This window comes from Trachurus japonicus, chromosome 14 (assembly GCF_045865225.1).
Source record: "Trachurus japonicus isolate A0001 chromosome 14, Traja_1.0".
NCBI lineage: Eukaryota > Metazoa > Chordata > Actinopteri > Carangiformes > Carangidae > Trachurus > Trachurus japonicus.
In genome coordinates this window covers 25,019,305-25,047,208 of record NC_140920.1, presented here as the reverse complement: position 1 = coordinate 25,047,208, position 27,904 = coordinate 25,019,305, and the positions used below count along the sequence as shown (strand labels likewise).

At 40.3% G+C, this 27,904-nt stretch overlaps 3 protein-coding genes across 6 annotated transcripts; all 3 read left to right on the top strand.

The window, feature by feature from the left end:
• Positions 1-2,207: 2,207 nt before the first annotated feature.
• LOC146974836 (UDP-glucuronosyltransferase 2C1-like) lies at positions 2,208-4,363 on the top strand. The gene is made up of 3 exons (XM_085798542.1): positions 2,208-2,519; positions 2,633-3,346; positions 3,690-4,363. The coding sequence occupies exons 1-3, from the start codon at positions 2,223-2,225 to the stop codon at positions 4,272-4,274; spliced, it is 1,596 nt and encodes a 531-aa protein (XP_085654668.1). The 5' UTR covers positions 2,208-2,222; the 3' UTR covers positions 4,275-4,363.
• Positions 4,364-6,373: 2,010 nt separating this feature from the next.
• On the top strand, positions 6,374-12,149 carry LOC146974835 (UDP-glucuronosyltransferase 2C1-like). Of its 2 annotated transcripts, none has more exons than XM_085798541.1 (4): positions 6,374-6,438; positions 9,110-9,357; positions 9,522-10,235; positions 11,358-12,149. In XM_085798541.1, the coding sequence occupies exons 2-4, from the start codon at positions 9,115-9,117 to the stop codon at positions 11,940-11,942; spliced, it is 1,542 nt and encodes a 513-aa protein (XP_085654667.1). In that variant the 5' UTR covers positions 6,374-6,438; positions 9,110-9,114; the 3' UTR covers positions 11,943-12,149. The 2 variants fall into 2 exon arrangements, with proteins under 2 accessions (XP_085654667.1, XP_085654666.1); XM_085798540.1 differs by having other exon boundaries at positions 9,110-9,405; positions 11,358-12,148.
• A 2,480-nt stretch (positions 12,150-14,629) lies between these two features.
• On the top strand, positions 14,630-18,685 carry LOC146974834 (UDP-glucuronosyltransferase 2C1-like). Of its 3 annotated transcripts, XM_085798538.1 has the most exons (5): positions 14,630-14,647; positions 15,651-15,759; positions 15,908-16,203; positions 16,321-17,034; positions 17,944-18,685. In XM_085798538.1, the coding sequence occupies exons 3-5, from the start codon at positions 15,913-15,915 to the stop codon at positions 18,526-18,528; spliced, it is 1,590 nt and encodes a 529-aa protein (XP_085654664.1). In that variant the 5' UTR covers positions 14,630-14,647; positions 15,651-15,759; positions 15,908-15,912; the 3' UTR covers positions 18,529-18,685. The 3 variants fall into 3 exon arrangements, with proteins under 3 accessions (XP_085654664.1, XP_085654663.1, XP_085654665.1); XM_085798537.1 differs by lacking the exon at positions 14,630-14,647 and having other exon boundaries at positions 15,633-15,759; XM_085798539.1 differs by lacking the exons at positions 14,630-14,647; positions 15,651-15,759 and having other exon boundaries at positions 15,874-16,203.
• Positions 18,686-27,904: the final 9,219 nt, after the last annotated feature.

Sequence of the window (27,904 nt, the reverse complement as noted above, 5' to 3'; positions counted from 1 at the left end):
ATCGAATGATCTTAAAGTAGCAAAAGTCATCCCTGTTTTCAAGTCAGACGACCCAAGTACATTCACTAACTATCGCCCAATTTCAATATTATTACCCTGTTTGTCAAAAATCCTTGAAAAATTAGTCTACAAAAGGATTTTGCACCATATAAATACAAATAATATACTATACAACCATCAATATGGCTTCCGTAAAAATCACTCTGCATACATGGCTCTATTAGATCTTGTTGATAAGATTTCTACAGCATTGGATAACAATGAATATGCTATAGGAATCTTCATTGACCTGTCAAAAGCTTTTGATACGGTCAACCACGCCATACTATTGTCAAAGCTACACAGATATGGTTTTCAGGGTAATGTCTTCCTATGGTTAAAAAGTTATATTACTGATAGACAACAATATGTATATGTGAACAATTGTAAGTCCAACATTGCTACGTTGACATGTGGTGTGGCCCAAGGCTCAGTACTTGGCCCTTTACTATTTTTACTTTATATCAATGATCTAGCATCAGTATCAAATACCATTTTTCCCATCTTATTTGCGGATGATACAAACTTTGTTCTTTCCAGCAAGCACTTTAAAACTCTAATAAATGAGGCCAACACTGGCCTCCTAGCCTTTTCCAAATGGTTCAAATTGAATAAACTATCCATAAATATTAAAAAAACGAATTTCATCCTATTTTCAGGTAGAAAAAAGTGTGATCCGAATGAAGCAAAGCTCTTAATCGAGGGAATTGAAATCAATAGAGTATCCTCTGCTCGCTTTCTAGGTGTCACAGTGGATGAACAATGTAACTGGAAAGAACAAATTGATTGTGTTGCAAAAAAAGTATCAAAATCTGTAGGAATCATTAGAAAAATCAGTTCATTCCTCAACAGATCCACCTTACTTAGATTATACTACAGTTTAATATATCCATATCTAACATACTGCAATCTTGTCTGGGCTAACACCTATCCTACCAATCTCCATAAGCTCCATCTACTTCAGAAACGCTTCGTTAGAACCGCCACAAACTCAAATTTCAGGGCTCCATCCTCCCCACTGTTTGCCAAATTGAAAATCTCAACCATATTTGATATTAATATCTTGCAAATCAGTATCTTCATTTACAAAGCAATGCACCAAAGTCACGTATTACCAAATCAATTTCAACAATACTTTCGCACAAATTCAAGTTTCCACTCGCACGCTACAAGACAAGCAGGTCACCTACACCGCCCCCGTTGTAATACCACCAGAGGGCAGTACTCCATCAAATACAGAGGAATTCTGTTATGGAATGAACATAGCCAATTAGCCGATAGTTCCTCCTCCTTGGCAATATTTAAAAAGAAACTACTGAACATCAAAACATGGCTTGACTTTTAATTCTGCTTCCCTAGTGCCCCATGTTTTTTTGTTTTTGTTTTTTTGTTTTTTTTGTTTTTTTGTTTTTCTTTTCTTTTCCCTTTTTAGTGTTTACCTGAACTTAATTTATCTGTTCTCTTCTTTTGTCTCGCTTTCTTTTCTCACCTCTTGTTTGTTTATTTATTTATTTAGTGCTGTTATCACCACTACTACTTTTATTTTTACTACCAACATCTTCCCTGTTTTTTTCTTCTCTTTCCTCCCTTTCTTTTTTAATTTTATTTTCTATCTATACCTTGCACAAGGTATGCGATTATTATTTCTTGACTGTGCTTCAATTATGTGTTAGATCAAGGTGAGGTCATGTTATAAGCCTTTCAGGTTTCAGACCTCACCTGCACATTTATTTTTCATATCTTTCTTACTAGTAAGAGAGATAAGTAAATGTTTTGTTTTATTTTTTATGTGCAAATAAATAAAAGTCTAAAAAAAAGTCTAAAAAAAACAAAAAAGATTAATTACATCAGTCAGTAGAAAAACTATGCGTTCTGCTTCAGCTCTCATCTAATCTTCTCTGCAACACACACACAAGTATAACTTGTTGCTGGTCTTTATGGATGATATCATTTCAAAAGCATCTTGTGGTTAGTATCACAGAATCTTTGCAGTGTGTAAAGAAATTATTATTAACGTCATTTAGACGGTGGTCATGGCCCTATAGTACGACCTACACAATGTGAAGAGAAAAAGGAACGAAAAAAATCCATTCTCTCTAGTGATTTTGTACTTTCTTTATACTGGCTGAAGCTCATTATAAAAAAAAAAAACATGATTTCACTCTCCATTCATTTCAGGAGCCATGCCACTGCATCGTGTGTGTGGAGTATTTGTATTCCTTAGTACCAGTATATGTCTGATTTCCTTCGCACCGTGCGATGGAGGAAACATTCTGGTTTTCCCCTTGGACGGCAGCCACTGGATCAACATGAAGATCCTGCTGGAGGAGCTTCATGTCAGAGGACACAACATCACTGTGATCAGAGCCTCCAACAGCTGGTACATCCCAGAGAAGTCTCCTCTCTACACACCCATCACAGTTGAAATGACTGTAAGCTATGAGGAATTCTTTGGTTCATACCTCAAGGAGCATTTGAGGGTAAGGATATCTGGCCCTTCATGGGGCAATTAATTTGCGAATTTTTATGAATATCAAGATAGCCTTTTTTCTGCACTTTTTCCAACACTTTTATTTCCCAAATAATTTTTCAGGCGCAGAGAGAAGGGGCCTCAGCATTTACATTCCTCAAACTAACCAAGGACTTCCTTTCTATGCTTGCTGAGGGCCATTTATTTTGGTGTGAAGCCCTCGCTCAAATGTTTGACAATGAGAACATGGTCAAAAGATTAAAGGATTCGAAATATGACCTTGTTCTCACTGACCCAGCATTAGGACCAGGGATTTTACTTGCCAAATATCTCAAACTGCCCTTGGTTCTCAATGTTCGTTGGATCACCAGTGGAGAAGGCCACTTTGCAATTGCCCCCTCACCACTCTCTTACATCCCAGTGCCAGGATCAGGCCTAACTGATAAAATGAATTTCATGCAGAGGGTCAAAAACATGTTTTTCTACAGCATCATACTGTTTCAGCAGAAATTCTTGCTGGGGCCAAGCTACGATGCCATCTGTGCTAAATATATCAAGGGCGGTTGTGAAATCATCTCTCTTCTTCAAGAAGCAGACATTTGGCTGTTCAGGTCCGATTTTGTGTTTGACTTCCCTCGGCCCACAATGCCAAATGTTGTCTATATAGGAGGGTTCCAGTGCAAACCAGCCCAACCTCTGCCAGCAGACCTGGAGGAGTTTGTCCAGGGAGCTGGGGAGCATGGAGTGATCATCATGACTCTGGGATCTACGGTTAATGCTTTGCCCAAAGAGGTTGCAGATGAAATTGCCAGTGTCTTTGCCAGGATGCCTCAGAAGGTAACAAAACCTCAGTGAAATGTTTAAAGCTAGACATCTTCAACTCAATGTCATTTGTTTGACCCAGAAAGACTGTTGTGCAGCAATTAATCCATTACTGAATAGATCAAATTCAGATCAGCTTTAGAAAGGTTTTGGATGGACAGAAGAACTTCATAGGGAATTATGAGTTGAAAATAAATAGTAGCCCCTAAAATATTGCCATCTAAATATCATTTAGCATGTAGAGCCTCTTTGAATATCATGGAGAGTACTCATCACTCAATCTGCAACAGTATTGTCTGTCTACTTGTGTACCGATTTACAGTATCTGTCTATACCGATTCTGTTATTTCCTGATCAGGTGATCTGGAGGCATAAAGGTGATCGTCCCTCCACTTTGGGCAACAACACTCTGATAGTGGACTGGATGCCACAGAAGGACCTCCTGGGCCACCCACAGATCAAAGTCTTTGTTGCTCATGGAGGAACCAACGGAGTCCAGGAGGCCATCTACCATGGCGTCCCTGTGCTGGGCATACCCTTGTTCTTTGACCAATACGACAACCTTCTACGTTTGCAGGAGAGAGGAGCTGGAAAGATCATTCAGTTAGGTGATGTCAACGGCCACAGTTTTGAACAAGGGCTGAAGGAAGTCCTCCATCAAGACAGCTACAGACAGAACATGCAGAGACTGTCACGTCTGCACAGAGATCAACCAATCCCGCCCATGGATAAGGCCATCTTCTGGGTGGAATACGTGATGCGCCACAAAGGGGCTCCACACCTTCGTACTGAGGCTTATAAGATGCCCTGGTACTCGTACTACTGTTTAGATGTAGTACTGCTGTTGCTGACTGCAGCATCTGTACTGCTGTTTTCTACTTTGGCTGTTTTCAGGTTTCTATGCTGCAGCAGAAGAAGAAAGACCAAAACCAAACAACACTGACTGAGCTCAAGTTGATTTAGAAGCATGCAACAATGTGTTTTCTATATAGTCAAAGTTAGACAATGAATAGTTAAATCAGCTGAAGTTAAGTTATTGTTACTGTGTTTACCCCAGAGTTTCCTCTACATTCATTTAGGAGTGGCGGGCTGCCATTCCTAAATCCTATCCGCCACTCCTTCAAATTTCTTTCTTTTTTTTAAATGTCGCAAATACACCACCGCCGCATGTCTCTATACCTTCACAGCAGAGTACTGCACTGGATTGGGTACTCGCAAGTACTAAGTTTCCATAACTATCTTGCTCATTCTCATTCTTTCTTTTCTTTCTTTTATTTTGAAGAGTTGTCATGGCCAAAAGCAGGTGAAAAACCTTAAACACAAACACAAATAGATCAAGAAAAAATAATAAATCAACATAACACAAGATCAAATAATTGATTTTAACCTTAATCTTATACAACTAGAAATTCATCTGAAGAATATGTAGAAACAAACCCCCTATTTAAAGCAACCAAAATGAAATAAAGACATTATCACTCTCAATGATAATTTTAACCTTAGCAGCTTTAACCTCCTATAAACACGCACAATCCATACTTTTAACTTTCTAACCTTTAAAATACATTACATTTTTAACTCTTTTTAAACCTACATAATTTCAAATATGACATTTTTAACATGATTTATTAATTGACATTTTACCTGAGTTTGATACCATGATTTACTACTTTTAAATACACACATTTTAACATGAATTTAACTGCATGATCCACTAAACTACTAAAATCCACATAATCAAAAGCTCACCGGCTCCTTCTTCCTTGCTTGAAACAAGCTTTTAGTCCTGCGTCACTTCTTCATGTCCATTTCCATGTCTCCACACATCCTCACACGCTGCTCACCGTCCTCAGAGTGCCTTCTCTGACTCCTCTGATCACTAAATCAACTTCACCTGGTGCAATCAATCAGCTCCCCTGGGCTGGGAGTCACACCCAGACCTGAAGCACCCAGGCAGAGAGGGCGTGGCCTGCAGCTCAGCTCAACAGTATCTACTCGCACCTTGATGACGGACCACAGCGTTTTTTCCGCAGCATCATTTAACTCGGGTGACAGAATAACAACAGTCTCAGTACAGATCATTTTAATATTAGTGTGCCGCTACTCCTTTACAAAATCCTACACCGTACCCATTTTAGCTCTTGCTCAATGTGAGATCTTGGAATGCTATATGAATCAGTGTTTCCTCAATCAATAGACCATTAGGGGATCAAATTTGACATAAAAAAGGTCACAGGATTTCACCAGCCTACCAAGTGTGGTGGTGTGGTGTAAGTGATTTTCTACATCAATGTAAAGGAAGAACATGAATTAGTGAATAATTCCATATCTCACATATGTATAATCTCCTTTTTTTTTATCAGTGCAAAATAATAAACTTGCATTTTGTGTGTGACCATCTTGTGGTTTTGGTGTTTGAGTGTTTGAAGTGTCATATAATGCATCACAAACGAAGTGAGGAATGAAGTCAGAAAGTGAATTGTATTTTCTCTGTGGAATGGTGGATATTCAAGTTCAATGTCAACATCAAGGTCAATACATCTTTATGATCCCCAACGGGGAACATAGTCTTTTCAGCCAGAAGTCAACAGCAAAACAATATCGCAACAGTTAAAATTACACAGAACAACAATCAACAAAATCACCCAAATCCATAAAGTCTAGAAAAAGTCCTCTCTGCCCTCCTGCTAATGTACAAAATCATTTATAGGTAGCAGGTTTCTGATGTGAGCAAAGCACTTCATAGACTGGACTTCCATATGGACATCTACTCCACCACATGTGGAGATATGTTGTAAAAATTTGGTGTCCACTAACTAAATTTCCAGACTAAACATTCACTTGCTGCTCCAGCTGTTCCATCAAGAGAGTGATGGATTTTGTGATGGATTTTTAACCAGACCGTGACGCTTCTAGATCCTCCGTATATGACCTTCCCGTAAAAACAACTTTAACTGTCAGAAAATTGGCCACAATTTTGTGGGAGGGGTCAGACGTTGTGACCTGCAGCCTACATTCAGCCTGGCAGGCAGGAGGGATATCAGAACAGGGAGTTTAAGTAAACAAACCAGCCAGTCAACAGCACACATCACAGTCAGATAGATGAAGTAAGTCTTCTCTTTTGTCTCTCTCAGTTAAACTAACATTAAGGCTGCAGTTTCCTGCTTTTTTCCAAAACAGAGTTTTGTGTAAGTGCTCTGTCCAGAGATGGACAGAGTACTCGACCCCAGTACTTGAATAAGACCACAAATACTACTGGTCAAATTTTACTTTGTTTCTGTTTCTGTAGTAAAAGTAGCTCAGTCGACATGTTACTCGAGTAAGAGTAAAAAAGTATTTGCTTTTAAAGGTACTTTTCTTATTTTTCACATCAATGAATTACTATAATTCTTTCTAAATGAATTTAACGACCTTTTAACTCTTGTTTCTGAGAATTAACTCTTTGAAACCACCTGCACTGATGTGCTTGCTTTTAGAACCACAATGTTATATAAAGCTGCAGAAACACCTATAAAAACAAATAAAATGAATGGGATTATAAGAGGACAGCAATTGTCATTTTCACGTTTTACACCCCCAGGCCCTCCCCACACACATCAGGAAAGGCATTTTCTATCTCCCCCTCACTGAGGGGACATGACTTTGTGACTGAGACTCAGTGGATTCTTTTCTTTCTTCTCCTGATGCAGCCATTGTCGCGGTATAGTTTTGAGTTGACAAACGCAGTCGAGAGCGTGGCTACTTTGGCGGTATCCTTATGGGGAGGGATGACATATTTCCGCTTTTACGTAGATCCCAGTGGAGAGCGTGCTCTGTGATACGTTTCCTTCTTTGACAAACACAGCTTGTGTCCAATAGTATTTCAGAAAAAAAAGAAAAGAAAAAAAGCAGAACTGAAAGTAACGAGTACTTTTCAGCCTTCCTAGAAATTAAAAGTAAAAATATTTGTCTTGGAAATGTATTCAAGTAAGAGTAATAAGTACCAAAGAAATCTAATACTACAAGTAAAGTACAAATCCTCTGGTTATGTACTTAAGTACAGTACTCAAGTAAATTTACTCCGTTACTGTCCACCACTGGCTCTGTCTGCTGTGATACTGTATGGTTGATGCACATCCGTTGACTCTCATAATCTGTGTTGTGATTCCAGGACTGCATTGATGAAAACAGGACTAGAGTAGCCACTGGTTGTACCTTTAATGTCAGATGGTGATGGCATTCTGTACAAATCAACAAAAGAGCACTGAGTACAGCCTTCTCCCCACATGTGGCTCAGCTGCCCTTTCTCTCAATCAATGTGGAGCAGATTCCCATTCACTGTAACATTTACACTTCATACATGATATAGCCTATTGTGACGCCTACAAATGTGTATGGTCACAAATTTTGGATTTATTATGTTTTATGTGTTGTTTGTATGAAAGAGATGAGCTAAGTTGATGAGTTTTCTGAGAAGAGTGTCAGAGTGTAGGTCGCTAATTCCACCACAAGAGGGAGTATCCCCGTGTGTGAGCGCTTGTGGTACGCTGCGTCAGCCTGACTTCCTCAGACAGCTACCAGCCTGCCATGGAAAACGCACGGAATGACTTCTGTCTCTTCTTTACCTGTAAAACAGGTTAGTAAAGTGTGTTAAACACAGTTAAACGGGTATGGGGAGTGTAAAAAACCTGTCGAATGTATGAATGATGGTTTGAATGTAGAAATTGTGAGGTAAACAGTGAGAAGCGTACAAGAAAAGTAGTTTTGCTCCACTCATATAAAACAACAACAACACAAAATGGCAGTCCGACGATGTTTTCGCTAGCTTTGTTTTGGCTCCTGGACATTTATTTTCATTTTGTTTCGTGAGTGACGGTATATTTGAATTGTAATAAGAACCGAAGTGTGTTACGAGTTCTGAAAATGTGAATTTATGTGTTTTTGAGTCAGTGTTAATGCGAATTAGTGAGTCAGGTTAATATACACGTTGCTAGTATTCTTGTGTGCGTGTGTATTTGTGTTTTGAATTGGCAGTATTGTAGTAGAGTCTGAAAAAGAGACATTCCAAGTGTTAAAAGCACAAGTAGAACACATGATTCTTGTAGTTAAAACAGTGGAAAAGTAACTTGAGTACACAAATGTCTTTTGTTTTATCCTGTGTTGGGAAAAATATTGAGTTTATTGATTTATGGAACATGTATAGTGAATGTAATAATTCAGTGAATAACTGAGAATGCAAAAGAAAGAAATAGTAATATTCTGTTGAATAAAAGACAGCTACCAGCCTGCCATGGAAAACGCACGGAATGACTTCTGTCTCTTCTTTACCTGCAAAACAGGGCAAATTATCTTCTGAGACCAGGTGACTCATCGTGAGGCCTGTAACACTATCATAACTGGACGCATGACGTCTGTCCGACTACCCATTTCTCCGACAATACATTTCTTTATTTTTGCGTCCATTAGTCCGACCTCCCACTTCTCCGACGTAAGTAGCCCTAACCCTTAACCTTACCCTAAACCTAACCTTAACACTATAGAATGGGTAGTCGGAGAATTGAGCCGTCTGACTTTTGGGCAGTCGGACTGATGTATGCTCCCCATCATAACTAATGTAGCTACTTTAAATAAAGCTGTAGGAATAACTGAAACAAAGTTGGAAGCACCACAAAACACACCAATCTGCCTCCAAACATGGATTTTAACATATTACATACAACCAGCTACATGTAGCCATTTTCACTCTTATTTAAGCTCATTATTTAAAAGGAACATTATTTCACTCTTTCACTATTTCAGGAGCCATGTCACTGCATCGTGTGTGTGGAGTACTTGTATTCCTCAGTATATGTCTGATTTCCTTCGCACCGTGCGATGGAGGAAACATTCTGGTTTTCCCTGTGGACGGCAGCCACTGGATCAACATGAAGATCCTGCTGGATGAGCTTCATGTCAGAGGACACAACATCACTGTGATCAGAGGTTCCAACAGCTGGTACATCCCAGAGAAGTCTCCTCTCTACACACCCATCACAGTTGAAATCACTGTAGGCTATGAGGAATTCTTTGGTTCATACCTCAAGGAGCATTTGAGGGTAAGGATATCTGGCCCCTCATGGGGCATTTAATTACTGAATTTTTATGAATATCAAGATAGCCTTTTTTCTTGACTTTTTCCCAACACTTTTTTTTTTTTCAAATAATTTTTCAGGCGCAGAGAGAAGGGGCCTCAGCATTTACATTCCTCAAACTAACCAAGGATTTCCTTTCTATGCTTGCTGAGGGCCATTTATTTTGGTGTGAAGCCCTTGCTCAAATGTTTGACAATGAGAACATGGTCAAAAGATTAAAGGATTCGAAATATGACCTTGTTCTCACTGACCCAGCATTAGGACCAGGGATTTTACTTGCCAAATATCTCAAACTGCCCTTGGTTCTCAATGTTCGTTGGATCACCAGTGGAGAAGGCCACTTTGCAATTGCCCCCTCACCACTCTCTTACATCCCAGTGCCAGGATCAGGCCTAACTGATAAAATGAATTTCATGCAGAGGGTCAAAAACATGTTTTTCTACAGCATCATACTGTTTCAGCAGAAATTCTTGCTGGGGCCAAGCTACGATGCCATCTGTGCTAAATATATCAAGGGCGGTTGTGAAATCATCTCTCTTCTTCAAGAAGCAGACATTTGGCTGTTCAGGTCCGATTTTGTGTTTGACTTCCCTCGGCCCACAATGCCAAATGTTGTCTATATAGGAGGGTTCCAGTGCAAACCAGCCCAACCTCTGCCAGCAGACCTGGAGGAGTTTGTCCAGGGAGCTGGGGAGCATGGAGTGATCATCATGACTCTGGGATCTACGGTTAATGCTTTGACCAAAGAGGTTGCAGATGAAATTGCCAGTGTCTTTGCCAGGATGCCTCAGAAGGTAACAAAGCCTTGGTGTTTGAATGTTTAAAGCTCCAGTTGGTAAGTTGACGAAAGTGAAAGTAAACTCCGCGACTTGGTCGGAAATTTCAAGACAATACTCCGTCAGGTCCCTTTATGAACCTCTGCCAAGCGCCCCACACACACAGACACACACAAAGTAGCCATGAACGCACCCACAGAGAAAAAAAAAAAAAAAAAAGATGTACCGTATCCATAGCACGACGTGTAGGAGCGGCGATTGGCTGCTCCTCCTGCTCCCTCTACCTGACTGGTGGAGAATCGTCGGGCGCGGTGGATTTTGGCAAATACGATTACAGGCTGTAGGTGGAGCCAGAGGAGTTGGATTTTGTCCTAAATTACTCATTTAATGTCTGACCATCAGAATATAGTGACAATTCCAGCAAATATGACTGAATAATTGTTACCAACTGAAGCTTTAAAGCTAGAAATTTTCAAAAACTTAAAATGTTGTTTGTTTGACCCAGAAAGACTGTTGTGCAGCAATTAATCCATTACTGAATAGATCAAACTCAGATCAGCTTTAGAAAGGTTTTGGATGGACAGAAGAACTTCATAGGGAATCATCCCACATGGAAAGAACCTATAGGTTTTAATATAGGTTTGAATATATGTGACATACATAAAATTGGCCGTTTTCATACATACCCATTATGCTAATATACTATATGGTGCATAGTGTATATGCACAGATAAACTGCATATAGGTTTCATATGTGCATACATATATCCTATATATCCACATGAGGATATATGCGCATATATGAAACCTATATGCAGTTTATCTGTGCATATATGTTGCATATATGCACCATATATGCACCATATATATTAGCATATATGCATATATGAAAACTTTACAATTTTATGTATGTCACATATATTCAAACCTATATTAAAACCTATAGGTTCTTTCTGTGTGGGATGAGTTGAAAATATATAGTAGCCTCTAAATTGTTGCCATCTAAATATCATTTAGCACGTAGAGCCTCTTTGAATATCATGGAGAGTACTCATCACTCAGTCTGCAACAGTATTGTCTGTCTACTTGTGTACTGATTTACAGTATCTGTCTATACTGATTCTGTTATTTTCTGATCAGGTGATCTGGAGGCATAAAGGTGATCGTCCCTCCACTTTGGGCAACAACACTCTGATAGTGGACTGGATGCCACAGAAGGACCTCCTGGGCCACCCACAGATCAAAGTCTTTGTTGCTCATGGAGGAACCAACGGAGTCCAGGAGGCCATCTACCATGGCGTCCCTGTGCTGGGCATACCCTTGTTCTTCGACCAATACGACAACCTTCTACGTTTGCAGGAGAGAGGAGCTGGAAAGATCATTCAGTTAGGTGATGTCAACGGCCACAGTTTTGAACAAGGGCTGAAGGAAGTCCTCCATCAAGACAGCTACAGACAGAACATGCAGAGACTGTCACGTCTGCACAGAGATCAACCAATACCGCCCATGGATAAGGCCATCTTCTGGGTGGAATACGTGATGCGCCACAAAGGGGCTCCACACCTTCGTACTGAGGCTTATAAGATGCCCTGGTACTCGTACTACTGTTTAGATGTAGTACTGCTGTTGCTGACTGCAGCATCTGTACTGCTGTTTTCTACTTTGGCTGTTTTCAGGTTTCTGTGCTGCAGCAGAAGAAGAAAGACCAAAACCAAACAACACTGACTGAGCTCAAGTTGATTTAGAAGCATGCAACAATGTGTTTTTTATAGTCTAATTGAATTGTTCAATCAGCTGAATCAGTGTTTCTGCTATCAATACTGTAGACCATTAGAGGATTAAATTTGACATAGAAAAGGTCACAGGATTTCACCAGCCTACCAAGTGTGGTGGAAGTGATTTTCTACAGAGTCTTCTGAGTAAATAATTCCATGTGTATAATCTTTTTTTTTTTATCAGTGCAAAAATATTAAACTTGCATTATATGTGTGACCATTTTGTGGTCTTCAGAAAGTGACCTGAATTTTCTCTGTGGAACGGTGGACAATTCAAGGTCAAGGTCAAAGTCAATGTTTGTGATCCCCAATGGGGCAAATTGTTTTTTCAGCCAGCAGTCAACAACAAAACAATATGGAAACAGTTAAAATTACACAGAACAACAATCAACAAAATCACCCAAATCCATAAAGTCTAGAAAAAGTCCTCTCTGCCCTCCTGCTAATGTACAAAATCATTTATAGGTAGTGTGTGGAGATATGGGGCTCTAATTTTCGTAGACCGGCGCGGCACACTTTCATTTTACCATGGAAGAAGGAGGCAGCAGTGAGACGGCCAAACTTCTCCCAGGAGGAAACTGATATTCTGGTCCGGGAGGTTATTGATGGTTTGCTCTGACATACTGAGAACTACCCAGTGTAAAAAAAACAAACAAACAAAAACACACACACACCCCTTTCCCACTAATACAGACACTCATATTAAAGCAGAAGTAAGTGATATATTTGTGTTAATATAAGTCTTAAATAGTTATATCTTCCGACAGCAATCACTTACATAGAGTGTTTGAACCGAAACACGGGTCTGTCAGTCACTCTGCTCTGCTCTGAGCCGAGGAGAAAACATTTATCGTATCCTACAGTTTTTATCCAATGAGGAGAGAGAACGGCATGCAGGGCTGTGTGTGCAGCCAAGGGACGCCGTGAATGTGGCGACGTAGGGACGAGGACTGTTATGGTGCGTTCAAGGGAACTCGTATTTTTCCGACCGTGAAGTGGTACCAGTTCGATCTGGTACGAGTTCACCGGTCGGAAGTTACGAGTGGCCGTTATAGTGACTTTCACCGGTAAAACAGGTCGGAAAAACACGAGTGGGTTGCCTGGAACGCTACAAAGTCGTAAGTTGTGACTTGAAGCTGTAATTTACGATTTCAAAAGCCTGCCTGGAACGCAGCATTAGTGAAAACGACCGGACCACTTACTTCTGCTTTAAGTAACCAATATTTAAACCCGTGTGCACCGATCACAACATAAACAGATACCATAACGGGAATGAAATCAGAAACAGCTGTGCTTAAAGCATGCATCGCCGAGCGTCTCTCTTTTCCTTTTTTCTTTTGAACTGCCAAATATGCTCACTATCTGATGCCGAGGCTGTTTGTGGTTGGCTGAGAGAGATGATAGTTTGTCTGTTTTTAGTTTCTCGTTAGACCGCGTGACGACGTGGCCGCTCGCCCGCAACAAATTAATAAATAAATAATAATAAAGCGGATCATCACAACGGCACAGCGTAGTGTCAACACAGCAGTGACATGCAGTCATCCACCCTCACAGTCCTGCTTTTGGGACATCCACGGCTGCTTTTTAGTCCCAGTCCCTCCCTGGTTTCATCTGTGTTAATTCAGTCAGGTTGAGTTTCGATTATGCATGCCAACAGCCTTTGATCTGTCATCAGTGTGACGGGACAATCGATATAGATATAAGTGTATGTGCTGATTCAGATAGTTACATTAAATAGTGGTTTTTGTGATTATTTCCTATTGCATTTAATGTTCCTGGAACTGTAGAAACCTGCCTGTGAGGTCTTGGTGACGTGTGCGCACTGTGTCAGTCATGCCAAATTACCACTGCGCCGCTGCGCTTTGCCTTGCGCCAAGAGTAGACCGGTTGGAGCTGACGGGCTTTCGGCGCACCTTTGGCATGAAATTGTCACTGCGCCAAGCTGAATCTGTCGACACCTCCCCCTGCTGCGCCACCACACCCATCTTGGCGTGCCTTGGTCTACCAAATTACCAAATTCGCTGCGTCAGACGAAATTACCACTGCGCTGGCTGCACCGTGCTGCGCCACCCTGCGTTGCGCCATGAAATTAGAGCCCCATGTTGTAAAAATTTGGTGTCCACTAACTAAATTCCCACAGACTTAACATTCAGACTAAAATCTTTTTACTCCGCATTCAAAGCCGTGTTTGGTTTCTGCAGGCAGCAGGCTTGTTGCTTGCTCCGCTCTGTTCTGTTCTGGTGTGTCACGAGGAGGCTCCGAGGGGCGGACCATGCGAGCTCGGAGGGGAGGGGTGTGTGTGTGTGGGGGGGTGCTTTTTTCAATTTTGACTCATCCTCTTTCCAATCGTAGACCATAGCTTTAACATTCAGACTGTGACACTTCTAGATCCTCCGTGCTTGAAATCCCATCAAAATTACTTAAACTTTGAAAAAAAAAATTGGACACGACTTTGTGGGAGGGGTCACATGTACCTTTTTTCTCTTCACCAAAATGAAACCTCAGGGGCAGGCACTAGGACCCAGTGGAGAATGTACAATGTGGGCATTGTTTTTCTCCTGACAAGGAATAGGTTTGCTTGTTTTCTCCTGAGTGAGTTTGAGGAAACCAGGAAAAGCAAAGAAGCCAGGGTGGACTGGAGAAGAGAAGGAACTGGTATGATAAGAAAACTGACTTACAGACAATGCAGGGTATCTTTAAACATAACAAAACAGCATGGAAACAACTGTGATTATCTCAACCAAACCAAATTCTGTACTACAAACTATGACAATAACATAGGTTTTGTCACACAACAAACATGTCTGAGGGAGCTGATTTACTATCTTAATGTCACACGCACCTCTTCTCACAAAAAAGCCATGATTATAATCACTTGTTATCCACCATAAAATTGTATTTATTTCCAATTTTGTACTACTTCATACTTGAGCCTCACTGCATTTCATGAAATATTACACTTTAGTCTTTAACTTTAGGTGCCACTAGCTTATTTATAACAGTATAACAATTGAGCTGGAAAAATGATTAATCTCATTAAATAAATAGGTAAATGTATTCAATGATTAAATGGTTTTCATGTTTTCAGCTATTCAAATGTGAAGATTTGCTTTCCTCTTGCACTGATCTGAAGCGTGACAAGAGAGAATGTGGCTTAGGTGAACTGAGTTCACTCCTGTGACCTGCAGCCTATATTCAACCCGGCAGCCATAGAGCATGAGGGATATTGAAACAAGGAGTTGTAGTAAACAAACCAGCAGGTCAAAAACACAGAGAAAATAACTGAACAACGTTATAAAAGCATGATATACTGTACATCTAACCAGGAATCTCTCTGTTTTCCTCTGGGTGTATTACATGGCATGTGTGAAACTCATGTTGTTCAGCATTACATAATGCACTCTAATAACCTTATGAAAGAGGTCACAGGTTGATGTGATGCAAGCAGTGCTCTCTTGTGACACATTCATAAAACTACAGCCAGAATAAATCATAATATTAGTAGTTTAACATGATGATTAAATAAAGTAATGAGCTCATAATGACATGAAAATAAGAAATAATCACTTTGGTATTGGAGAACTGTGATTGCTGCACCATAACAGCATATGCTTATTATGCTTACTTATGCTTTATGTAACTCATTCACCTGTGAAAGGACCAATCAACTCTGAGACTGGAGTTTGAACTCAGATATGCAAGGGATCCTTTAGATGGGCTGTCAGTCTGCGGTCAAGTACAACTACTGCTGCCGCTCTTCAGCACGTGTAAGTGACTTTCAGGAATACTGTGATATTGTATTGTATGGTGTTTAGGTGTGGAATTTCATTTAGAATTCCTACTGCTTAAAATTGTTGGGCACCTTTAGGTAATATTTTAAAGCTTTTCTTTCAAACACCTTTCTATTCATTTCAGGAGCCATGTTACCGCACCGTGTATGTGGAGTATTTTTACTCATCAGTATATGTCTGACTTCCTTCACACCGTGCGATGGAGGGAATATTCTGGTTTTCCCCGTGGACGGAAGCCACTGGATCAACATGAAGATCCTGCTGGAGGAGCTTCATGTCAGAGGACACAACATCACTGTGATCAGAGCCTCCACCAGCTGGTACATCCCAGAGAAGTCTCCTCTCTACACACCCATCACACTTGAAATGGATGAAGACTTAGAGAACTTTTTTGACACATTCCTACTGGAGCATATGAGGGTACGTCATCCTGGATTGTGTACTGGCACCACATGGGTCATTTAAGTAATGAACTATCAAGATTATGGTTTTTCTGCACTTTTTCCCAACACTTTTCTTTTCCAAATCTTTTTTCAGGCGCAGAGAGAAGGGGCCTCAGCATTTACATTCATCAAAATGACCAAGGGTTTCCTTTCAATGCTTACTGAGGCTCATGAGATATGGTGTGAAGCCCTCGCTCAAATATTAGACAATAGCAATTTGGTCAAAAGCTTAAAGGATTCGAAATATGACCTTGTTCTCACTGACCCAGCAATAGGACCAGGGGTTGTACTTGCCAAATATCTCAAACTGCCCTTGGTTCTCAATGTTCGTTGGATCCCCGGTGGAGAAGGCCACTTTGCAATTGCCCCCTCACCACTCTCTTACATCCCAGTGCCAGGATCAGGCCTAACTGATAAAATGAATTTCATGCAGAGGGTCAAAAACATGTTTTTCTACAGCATCATACTGTTTCAGCAGAAATTATTGCTGGGGCCAAGCTACGATGCCATCTGTGCTAAATATATCGAGGGCGGTTGTGAAATCATCTCTCTTCTTCAAGAAGCAGACATTTGGCTGTTCAGATCCGATTTTGTGTTTGACTTCCCTCGGCCCACAATGCCAAATGTTGTCTATATAGGAGGGTTCCAGTGCAAACCAGCCCAACCTCTGCCAGCAGACCTGGAGGAGTTTGTCCAGGGTGCTGGGGAGCATGGAGTGATCATCATGACTCTGGGAACTTTGGTCAATGCTTTGCCCAAAGAGGTTGCAGATGAAATCGCCAGTGTCTTTGCCAGGATGCCTCAGAAGGTAACAAAACCTCAGTGATACACTAACAAAGATGTGATGTGCAAGATGTGTCCTGCTAAAATCTGCTTTTAATGTTCAATTTTATATCTAATCTGAGCTGTTAGCTGTTGCAATTTCCTTGCATCAAAGGGGGCAAGAAAACAGCCCCCTCAAAGGGTTGAATGTTGTAAAAGAGAGTTTTAAGAGAAGTACAACGATCCCAATTAAAGAACAAACTGAGTAAATAGCTCTAATCATGTTAGGCCTTAAGGTCTTACAGATGTTATTCATAAGATGTTGGGATGTGATGATATCCAGAGTTCTTATATAGAGTATATCCTAGTTGCAGCTTTTGAGTTTCAGATACAAAGATGTTAAAGGGATAGTTCACCCAAAATTCAAATTTTACTCATTATCTACTCACCCTCATGTCAACTAAGGGATGGGAGAAGTTTCAGAGTCTTCCGTGCCTTTTCTGAGTTACAGCGGGGCTCGGCGCAGTACTGCATGTCCATATGACTGTTGTGAACGGGGCTCACTTTTCTTCGTCCAAAAGGACACACCAAAAACCATCCAAATACCTCCACACAGCTCGTCTGTAATGTCCCTCTTGTATTGAAGCCCCGACATGAGAAATTGATCCGAAAAAAATTAAATAAGTCTATATTTTAAGTTTGTTTGTAGCGGAAGCTCGACATGAGGGTGAGTAGATAATGAGTGAAATCTGAATTTTGGGTGAACTATCCCTTAAGTGGTATCATAAATGCATACTATTCCTGTGTTGTAAGCTTTTTATTTAAATATGTGAAATTTTGCAAATCATATCACCAAAATCTTGGGAGAGGATTGAATCTATACAGTTTTGTACTATGGAAAGGGCTCAGCTGCAATGACAACATCATTATTGTCTGTCTGTTGTTTCCTGATCAGGTGATCTGGAGGCATATAGGTGATCGTCCCTCCACTTTGGGCAACAACACTCTGATAGTGGACTGGATGCCACAGAAGGACCTCCTGGGCCACCCACAGATCAAAGTCTTTGTTGCTCATGGAGGAACCAACGGAGTCCAGGAGGCCATCTACCATGGCGTCCCTGTGCTGGGCATACCCTTGTTCTTTGACCAATACGACAACCTTCTACGTTTGCAGGAGAGAGGAGCTGGAAAGATCATTCAGTTAGGTGATGTCAACGGCCACAGTTTTGAACAAGGGCTGAAGGAAGTCCTCCATCAAGACAGCTACAGACAGAACATGCAGAGACTGTCACGTCTGCACAGAGATCAACCAATCCCGCCCATGGATAAGGCCATCTTCTGGGTGGAATACGTGATGCGCCACAAAGGGGCTCCACACCTTCGTACTGAGGCTTATAAGATGCCCTGGTACTCGTACTACTGTTTAGATGTAGTACTGCTGTTGCTGACTGCAGCATCTGTACTGCTGTTTTCTACTTTGGCTGTTTTCAGGTTTCTATGCTGCAGCAGAAGAAGAAAGACCAAAACCAAACAACACTGACTGAGCTCAAGTTGATTTAGAAATATGCTACAATGGGTTAAAATTGGTTAAATGCACTGCATTTAAGGAAAAAAATGTATCTGTTATATTATTTATGAAGTTAAATGATAATTAGTTAATTAATTTACATGTAAAATATACATGGAATTGGGGCAGTGCATGGTGCAGTGGTTAGAGCAGCCGCCCCATGTAGAGGCTATAGTCCTCAACGCAGGCGTCCCTGGTTCGAGTCCCGCGTTGGGCAGACCTTTCCTTTATTTCCTATCAAATAAAGGCAAAAAAGCCAAAATATATACATGGAATTAAAACTGTTAAAGCCTATACGTACATCCACCATACACCCTGTTTCAAAAATCAGTTGTTACATTTATCTTGACAGATTAAGACCTTGCTCATAAAATGCCAAATCACTGGTAATAGTCTGATTTTGCCAAAATAATTCTGTGATTTTACATCCACTGAAATAAAAAGTGTGGAGTCAAACCACCAATCACTGTCTCTATGGCCTGATATTTATTATCATGGCGAGTACCATCTATTTTCAATGTGGCGACCCCCAACACTTTATAAGTTCAGTGTGTTTGGGCTAAAATCTATTCAAATGTGACAAAACCATAGCCAGATAATGAACACATCTTTGGATTCTGTAATATATTTTTCCCTAACACATGTCAAATGCAAAAACAAGGACCAATAAAGTTTTACGTAAAAAGGAACTTGTTTTTATCATCATTCCTTTAAGTGCAAATACTCACAAAACCTCTTTCTGTACCATTAACATCTCTTTTCAGCTGAGTGTGGACTTGCTCTGTGTTTTTTTCACAGACATCTTGGCCTCATATGCCCACATTCCCCTGTCCAGGTGCCAAACTTGTAAAATAAAAGTTAGATATGTGAGATATGCTGAGAGCGAGACCAATGCTGTTACAGCCACCAGAGACCAACTTTTACTGGTCTAGGGGGCAAAACAATATCATCTATTCAGTTACATTTAATAATGTTAAGACACTAATGTACTTTTTTGAAGGAACGGGAAAATGCCAGAGAAGCACATGGAGCTGGGACACATTCAGTAATCTGGTGTTTGTTACCAAAGACAATGCAGTGTTTTCTCTGAGATGCCGCTGGTATACACCACTGAGCAACAGCAAAGTTAATCACAATATCAAGAACACATGTATGTATCTCTACCAGGATGCCACAGGCAATCAGTTTTTATGGAAAACTTAGAGATCAATTATGTCCTGGTTGTTATTCTTTGTATTTATATCAAGCCATATAAATTACATCATCTTCTAAACTAAAATCAATTCTAGTGAGAAGACAAATCTCAAAAATGACTATGGAAAATCCTATAATTTCAGAAAATAGACCGTATTAAAACCATTTCCCTGTCTTGAAAAGTCCAAAAACGATGTCTTGAAACAATCAAGAGGCTGGGAAGGAGAGATCTCCTCAGTGCAGCATAAACTCACATGGTTTTGATCTATACAGTGACTGAGCTTGCCTTGGTAAATCTACAAGCTAAATTACATTTCACTCATCATTTTGCTGTACTCTGCCTGAGACTTCTGAGAAAGGTTTGAAACCAGTGAGGTGTTTTATGAGACATGGGACTACAATAAGTGAAATAAAAAACGAACTGTGTGTGGATGTGTGTAGGTTTGCATGTGTGTGTAGTGTAAGTGTAGTGAACTGCACTCATGCTCACTTCTTCACATCTTAGTCAAAATGTGATGTAACTTTGCAACTCTTTGAAAAAGTGACCCTACCATCATGTTTTATTTTTTGCAGATTTTCATACATATCAAAGTGTAACAACAGGATTGGCCCTGCACTGCATACACACACCTCTGCTGCCCTCAGGCCCTGGCTCAACGGATTAAGCTACAAAAGCAGGTTAAGACTTTCTTTTATCATGTTATTTATTTTTCTTTCCACTGTAATTTATCACCATTGTAATCCACGAATAACCAACACAGCTTGAGAACAGCTGCCATCCTCTGCCAGTGGATAAAATACAAATGTGTAAGAGTCATTTTTTAAACCCTGAAGATGGATGAGTTTTTGATGCTGAAAAGATTGTGTTTGGCATATGACTTTAATTGTAGTTGATTTCAAGTAGCCATTGGGCTGAAACGCTGTTTTGTAAAAAAAAAAAAAAAAAAAAAAAAAAGGAGGTGAACGAGTTGAACAGATTAAAACCAAATTGAGAAATAAAAGTGGAAGAATTGATGCAATTGTTTGAGAGTAAATCACATTTTAATGACATGGTGAAACAGACAGTCCAAATAACTCCTTTTAAACAAACACAAAGCGATCCTTCAACATCCTTAACTACACATTAACTGGTTTGTTTAAGTTGAAACACAGCCTTTGTTCTAAACTGGGAACATGCCACATTTCTCTTTTAATCTCAGATACAGCAGTTTTATACAAAAACAAGAAAATAATTAAAATGAAAATTAAATACACGAAACAAAATTTCAAATCACAATGACATAAAAGCAGACCCATGTGAAGACAACCAAAACCAGCACAGAGCAAAACAACCACGCAAAGCAACCACACACACCCTTTTGCCGGGAATTAAGCAAAAACACTTCTTTGTGTTCTCTCTCACATTTCACAATATTGACATGTTTTTTTTATTCCCTCTTCCCTATATCCTCTCTTTCTTTCTTTGTTTTATTTCACTCGCACCCCCCTGTCTTTTATATCTTTATTTAATTAATGTGGTAATATTGAGAATGGAAACAAAAACAGATGAAAGGAAATCCACAACTAATAACAACTGAGTATCCTAATCACTGAAACATAGATGTGCTAACACTGAGGAGTCAGGAGAAATCTGGTCTGTGACCTCACTCAGCACTGATGTGAGGACTTCACTGATCTTCAGACTCATTGGAGCCACCCCAACAATATCAAATATGATTAATATTTGAGGGTAAAATGTGGAAGACAGTTGTATCAGTACACTCTCACAAAAGCCAGTGAGAAAAAATAGACTCTTAGCTCTTTTATTGAGACAGGCCTTCGGGGGGAAAAAGTACCATCTTAGATTAAATATGTCCTGAACCAACAAACCCAAAGAAAAACAAAGAAAAAAAAATCCATTGCATATCATGTCCTCGAATAATCCGAAAATCACCAAATATAACAGCGTATAAAAACCAACTATCTGTACAATCAAATGATTATTATTACAATGACGAACAAAATATTTTTTGTTCATTATCTTTTGCAATCCATTATTTATAACCACTGTAATTACTGTTATTCAAGTAGTATTTCATCTTACCAAGGACGCCTTGCTCCCATCTCCTAATCACCATAGTGCAGTATACTTCCATACATGAACTCACAGACCTCTACTGTGTTGCAACAATGTGCCTAAAATGGCAAATGTACTGCCCTGTTTTTATCGTCTTCGAATAAATTCACTTCTAAGGAGGACAAAGTTAACTTTTACTGCAACCCTACTTGTGTGATAATCCATGTTCTTGTGAGTTGCTGCTCACTGTACAGCTTTTACACGTTCTCCTTCACATTAGTCTTTCCCCGAGGGATGCGTCGACCAGTCCAGACATAAGGTCAGACACCTTAACATCTGCTGTAGGAACAGCCCACATACATAAAACAGATACTATGCATGTTTGTGTCTCGTCACTGGTATCAGCAAATGTACCAGTGAGCGCACGGCCCTCCTCCCTTTGTGTCCTCATATTCCTCCCTTGATTTTGTTTCAACCGTCCTTCTCCCCCTCTGATTTGACACCCCCATATTCCTTCCTGTGACCATGGCTGATTTTGGATGATGTCAGAGAACATGTTCTGTGTTAGAGACTGGTCAAGGCTGGCCTGTGTCTGTACAGTACTAAGAGCAGATGCCTTCTTATGATTAAATGTGACATTCTGAGTATGGGTGTACCTTTACAAACGTGGTCTCACTCTACACAATAAAAGGTAAAATAAAAAACTAGACAACTTCTATGAATATAATAATTAAATAAGAGCAGTTCAGCCACCCACCTGCCACATGTTGAGGCTTCTAATCACGTCTAGACTGGGTTTTTCCCCCCTCTCCCTCCCCTACATTTCCTGTCTCATATACTGTCAAAAAAAGCAGAAAATGCCTTACAAGACTTAAAATTTAGAAGAAAAAAAAAAGAAGGAAAATCTGAAAAATATGTCAGATATTATCTTCTTGTTTTAGAGCAGAGGCTTTTATACAGTGTTTTCTTGTTATCTGCATACATCGATTTGTAACTGAAAACAGGATTACAGTCAATACTGTCTGACCTCAATGGAGCACCTTCATTTGCCTGCATACTGGGTTGTGCCAACTCTGATGTTTCAGTGTTAAAAATCTCTGCCTGAACTGAAACATATGAATTTATTGCTCGAGCTCTAACGAGTTGTATTGAAAATCATTCTCAACTAGGACATTAAGAGACCTCATTATTTGGCTTGGCAGCCTGTACTACTACAAATAAAGAACCTTAACTCTCTGAAAGAAATAAGACGGAAAAGAGAAAAACTAAAAGTGTTCATAAATTAACCGATACTAAGCAACACTCTGAACACACATGCACCGACGCACAGATTCAAATTCAGCCTCTGTGGCTCCCAAGGGCATCAGCAAGGCGTGACATCATTCTCTCTGCAGACACACAGATCGCAATAACAGCTCTCTCTCTATAAGAGAGACTACTGGCCAGATGCTCGATTGGGGCCAGTGATCTGCACAACAAATCCTGCTGTGCCTCGGCTATGTGCACGTGTTGCTGTCTGTTGATCCTTGGAAATAACAGTCATATTTCAGTGATGTGAAATTCTCCCAGACAGACCACATTGTTTTTCCTCCAAAATCTATTGTCTGTCACATGACTGAAAACATGGCACCCCCCCCCCCCTCTCTTTTAAAGACTAATAATCATATATTTTGTTTTCAGAAGCTCTGTATCAGTGAAATATTAATGTGGAAAACCTAATGTAATATTAAGATAATGGCTGTAGAGAATATTGTTTCCTGACATGAGATGTAAAGTCAAAGATCAGACTTATAAATCAATCACTGTACGTGAATAGGAAATCAAACAGTGTGTCAGACTATCACTCTGCTTTCTACATGTATCTTTTATTTTACTATACTTTTAGATACCTCCTCTGTTGTTCTCAGGTGTTTGTCATGGTAACCTGCTGACATATATAATAAAAAGAATATACAGAAAAGAGGCTGACTATTGCCGCACATCTGTGTTTTATTACATGCAAATCCAAACACAGTGTCTGAGATCAGTGAAAGTGGCACATTTGGAGTGGTTTGATAGTGCTTCTCTGTCACAGAACATCGATCACGAAGCAAATCCTGGATGGCATTTTGCTCTCGTCTCTGCTCGCTACCCCCAAGCTCCGTAAATTTCGGCTCTGGCTACGGTCAGCTGCTTTTAATTTGGAGTTGGAGGACGGACAGCAGAGCTGTCTGGCAACAAGATTGTAGGGAATGAGAATAATAAGCCTGTGGGTCAAACCCCGGGAGGGAATACAATGCAGTTTTGTCCCAAGTGCTGTTCATCAGGGGAAGTTGCAGTAGTAGTTACAGGTACTAGCTAACTGCCCCGAGGTGAATAATGGTGATGGTATTTGTATATTTTTAAACTCTTTTTGATTACCAATTTATCAATTTTGTTTCTTCAATAAACTGAGGACATGGAAGCAAATCTACGACTGTAAAACTGTAACCATGTTAGAATAACAGAAAGATTTTACATGTGACTAACACAGACATGAAAGCTGAACAATCCAGTGACAAATCATACATAGCCTATTTGTTTTTGAAGAAAGTGTGGTTTCATGTGGTAATGTGATTTTGTGCCGTGTGGTTTTAAAATTAAAATACAGCCTCACAGACGTCTGCTACCACCACCGAGACTAGTCTGAGGTTACATCCTTTTGAAACCATTTAGAATATTAACTCTTGTGTGTGAAATTTGATCATAATTGCAGACTTAGTGTTCTGAGGTCAGCATGACCTTGACCTTTGACGACCAAACTGTAGTCAGTTAGTCCCTCAGACCAAATTAATGTTTGAGCCAAATTTGAAGGATTACCTTAGAACAGGGGTGTCAAATGTGCGGCCCACGGGCAGAGGGTCCAATCCGGCCCTCAGGATGAATTTGCCAAGTGTGAAAATTACATAGAAGACAGAAAAGGTATACTTGGGGCGGTGCGTGGCGCAGTGGTTAAGGCGGCCACCCCATGTAGAGGCTACAGTCCTCAACGCAGGCGTCCCGGTTCGAATCCCACGTCGGGCAGACCTTTCCTGCATGTCATTCCCCCTCTCTCTGCCTCCCCCTTTCCTGTCTACTGTATCTCACTGTGCTATCAAATAAAGGCAAAAAGGCCCCAAATAAAATACTTAAAAAAAAAGAAGAGGTATACTTTTGTTGAAACTGCACATATTTTTTTAGCAAGAAATTTTAGGTTGTTCATAAAATGTTTTGTAAAAGGTACTAAAACAAAGGGAAAAATTCAAAGTTCTTTTTATTTATAGGTTATGATGCTGGTCCGGCCCACTTGAGATCAAATTGCGCTGTATGTGGCCCCTGAGCCCTGAACTAAAATGAGTTTGACACCCCTGCCTTAGGAGAACCATGTTTTGCAACGTCACTGTGACCACTGATCTTCAGCCACCCAAATCTGATCAGTTTGTCGTCGAGTCCAGGTGAATGTTTTTTCAAATCTGGAGATGTTAAAGCAGAAGTAAGCGATCCGGTCGTTTGGCTAATGCTGCGTTCCAGGCAGGCTTTTGAAACCGTAAATTACAGCTTCAAGTCACAACTTACGACTTTGTAGCGTTCCAGGCAACCCACTCGTGTTTTTCCGACCTGTTTTACCTGTGAAAGTCACTATAACGGCCACTTGTAACTTCCGACCCGTGAACTTGTACCAGATCGAACTGGTACGACTTCACAGGTCGGAAAAACACGAGTTACGAGTTGCTTTGAACGCACCATAACAGTCCTAGTCCCTACGTCACCGCATTCAGGCGCATCCCTTGGCTGCACACAGCCCTGCATGCCGTTCTCTCTCCTCATTGGATAGAAATTGTAGGATACGAGACAAGTTTTCTCCTCGGCTCAGAGCAGAGCAGAGTGACTGACAGACCCGTGTTTCGGTCCAAACACTCTATGTAAGTGATTGCTGTCGGAAGATATAACTATTTAAGACTTATATTAACACAAAAATATCGCTCACTTCTGCTTTAAGTCAAAGTGTTATACTGAAATATTGTGTCCATGAGAATTGGACAGATGGACCATGTATGGAGGGACAACCCTATAAACCAATATTTAGATCTGGCTGTTGCTGACGGAGGCATAAAAACTAAAAAGGCCATGGGGGACACATAACTAGTCAGTGATGTTGGGAGTCCACATTGGTGTTGTGTTGTCAAAGCAAGGAAAAGAAACAAAAGCTGCAGAGTTGTGTTGAGTGAACCAAACACCAAAGCCTCACAAAGTGACGTGACCTTCACATTAACCTGTGTAAGCTGCGTTTTCTTTTCTACTTCACTGCTCAGAGTTGTGGAGATATCAAACTCTCACAACACCTCCTGAACTCTGGTGTTCATGCTGCACTGGGCACACTCGACACAGGTGAATCCAATGCCACTGATTAAACTCCTGATTGGTGTGCAGCCGTGGAGACAGGCGTCACGGCAACAATGGGGTGAATTGAGCTGAGGAGCGTCCACACCCCCTCGGCCGAGGCAATACAACCCATATGTTTAATACAGGCTTTTTATTAGGTGGTGAATTGTTCAAATTGTGTCAAACTACAAAACACATTACAGAAGAGAGCAACTGGTGTCACATGAAGCAGCCGCCATTTGAATTATCTGATAAATATGGACTGAATTATGCAGAAAAATGTATGTTTGGTTACAGGGGACATTCTGTGTTCCCACAGGCTGACGGTTATATGATTATTGATAGCTAACAACATCGATAATCAATTTTTCACGGTGCTGATTTTCATTATTTTTATGTTTGGTTACTGTGCTGCTTTGTTAGTTATTCTGTGTGAGTGTGAGTTCATACTTGGCTAGCTGTAAATTCTGGAAGAGGATGACATGATATAAATCACATCCATGATCCTGGATCAGATGCGTCTTTGTGAGATCCATCCACAAGTTTTATTTCTTTTTAATTGCGAGTGAAACAACAGGGCTTTGTGTCATAGATCTATGAGGAGTCACAGATGATGGTGGCGCTGACTCTCCATGATGATAAAATGGATGATGAAACTTCTACCATTACAATATGTTGTACCAATAGTTTTTAGATACTTTTTTGTGCACTCAATAATAATATTGTACTGTACCTCAAAGCTGCAGAAGCAATTTATAAACCTCAGCAGAAACCCAGTCTTGCTCAGTCACTTGTAGCTTCACCAAGCCAATACGTCTGGAGAAGTTTGAAGTTAAATGCCTGGTGCATGTCTACCATTGCCCATGAAATATGACAAAGGGTGAAATCAGCAATAAAAGCTCCATCTGAGCAGTTTTAGATGGTCAGTTAAATCACCAATGAAGTTTGATGGCTTGTTTTTGTCCTTAGAGCTTAGTAACCAGCAAAGATCAGAAAACCCTCTGCACTTTTATGACATTTGTCAGAGATTTGGACCAGTGTCACTGTCAAGATAAATCATCCACATCATTTCAGGGCATGGGTACAGGACTGCACGCTATCACGTGTATGTGTGTGTGCTGCTGAAACAATGCTTAGACTCTCGATACTCCCGTGTGGCACACCTAATAAGCTAACACTGGCTTTCATGGCCTTTGGTGCAGTTTGTGATGTTAAGCCAGCGGACCTTGTGCAAACCTCAGCCCCCCTCTGCTGCTGCTGCCCTGGATCATTTTAATGATGTGAAAGAGCCACACTCCATACAGAGTGCTGTTTCATCATTTTCATTTTAGCTTTGTGGCCTGTTAATAGCTTATTAGGAGGGGGAAATATATTTGAGGAAAATATGAGTCCAATAGATGCACACCTGTGCAATGTTATTGGTAGACCTACAGTGAAAATATTACACTGTGTAACCATTATCCAATGTTTTTGCATACTGCATTTTGTGTTTATATATTTCTCCTAAATCTAAATAGACTCCTTTTGATCAGACTAATCCATACAAAACACACAACTTTGAAAATCTGTACACCTGTCATAAGAAGTTTATAAATTCAAACATCAGATAAGTAAATGATATTATCCTTGAAGGTGTAAAATATAAACATAAATATAAATCAGAGTACCAGAGTTAGGATTGGGGTTAGCTGCAAAGAATGACTGAATAACAGAAAGTAG

Bases quoted from the DNA above. Each gene is read 5' to 3' on its own strand.
- LOC146974835 (XM_085798540.1), top strand. From the start codon at position 9,115: ATGTCACTGCATCGTGTGTGTGGAGTACTTGTATTCCTCAGTATATGT. The intron at 9,406-9,521 runs GTAAGGATATCT...ATAATTTTTCAG, and splicing joins ACCTCAAGGAGCATTTGAGG to GCGCAGAGAGAAGGGGCCTC. The intron at 10,236-11,357 runs GTAACAAAGCCT...TTTTCTGATCAG, and splicing joins TTGCCAGGATGCCTCAGAAG to GTGATCTGGAGGCATAAAGG.
- LOC146974834 (XM_085798538.1), top strand. From the start codon at position 15,913: ATGTTACCGCACCGTGTATGTGGAGTATTTTTACTCATCAGTATATGT. The intron at 16,204-16,320 runs GTACGTCATCCT...ATCTTTTTTCAG, and splicing joins TCCTACTGGAGCATATGAGG to GCGCAGAGAGAAGGGGCCTC. The intron at 17,035-17,943 runs GTAACAAAACCT...TTTCCTGATCAG, and splicing joins TTGCCAGGATGCCTCAGAAG to GTGATCTGGAGGCATATAGG.
- LOC146974836 (XM_085798542.1), top strand. From the start codon at position 2,223: ATGCCACTGCATCGTGTGTGTGGAGTATTTGTATTCCTTAGTACCAGT. The intron at 2,520-2,632 runs GTAAGGATATCT...ATAATTTTTCAG, and splicing joins ACCTCAAGGAGCATTTGAGG to GCGCAGAGAGAAGGGGCCTC. The intron at 3,347-3,689 runs GTAACAAAACCT...TTTCCTGATCAG, and splicing joins TTGCCAGGATGCCTCAGAAG to GTGATCTGGAGGCATAAAGG.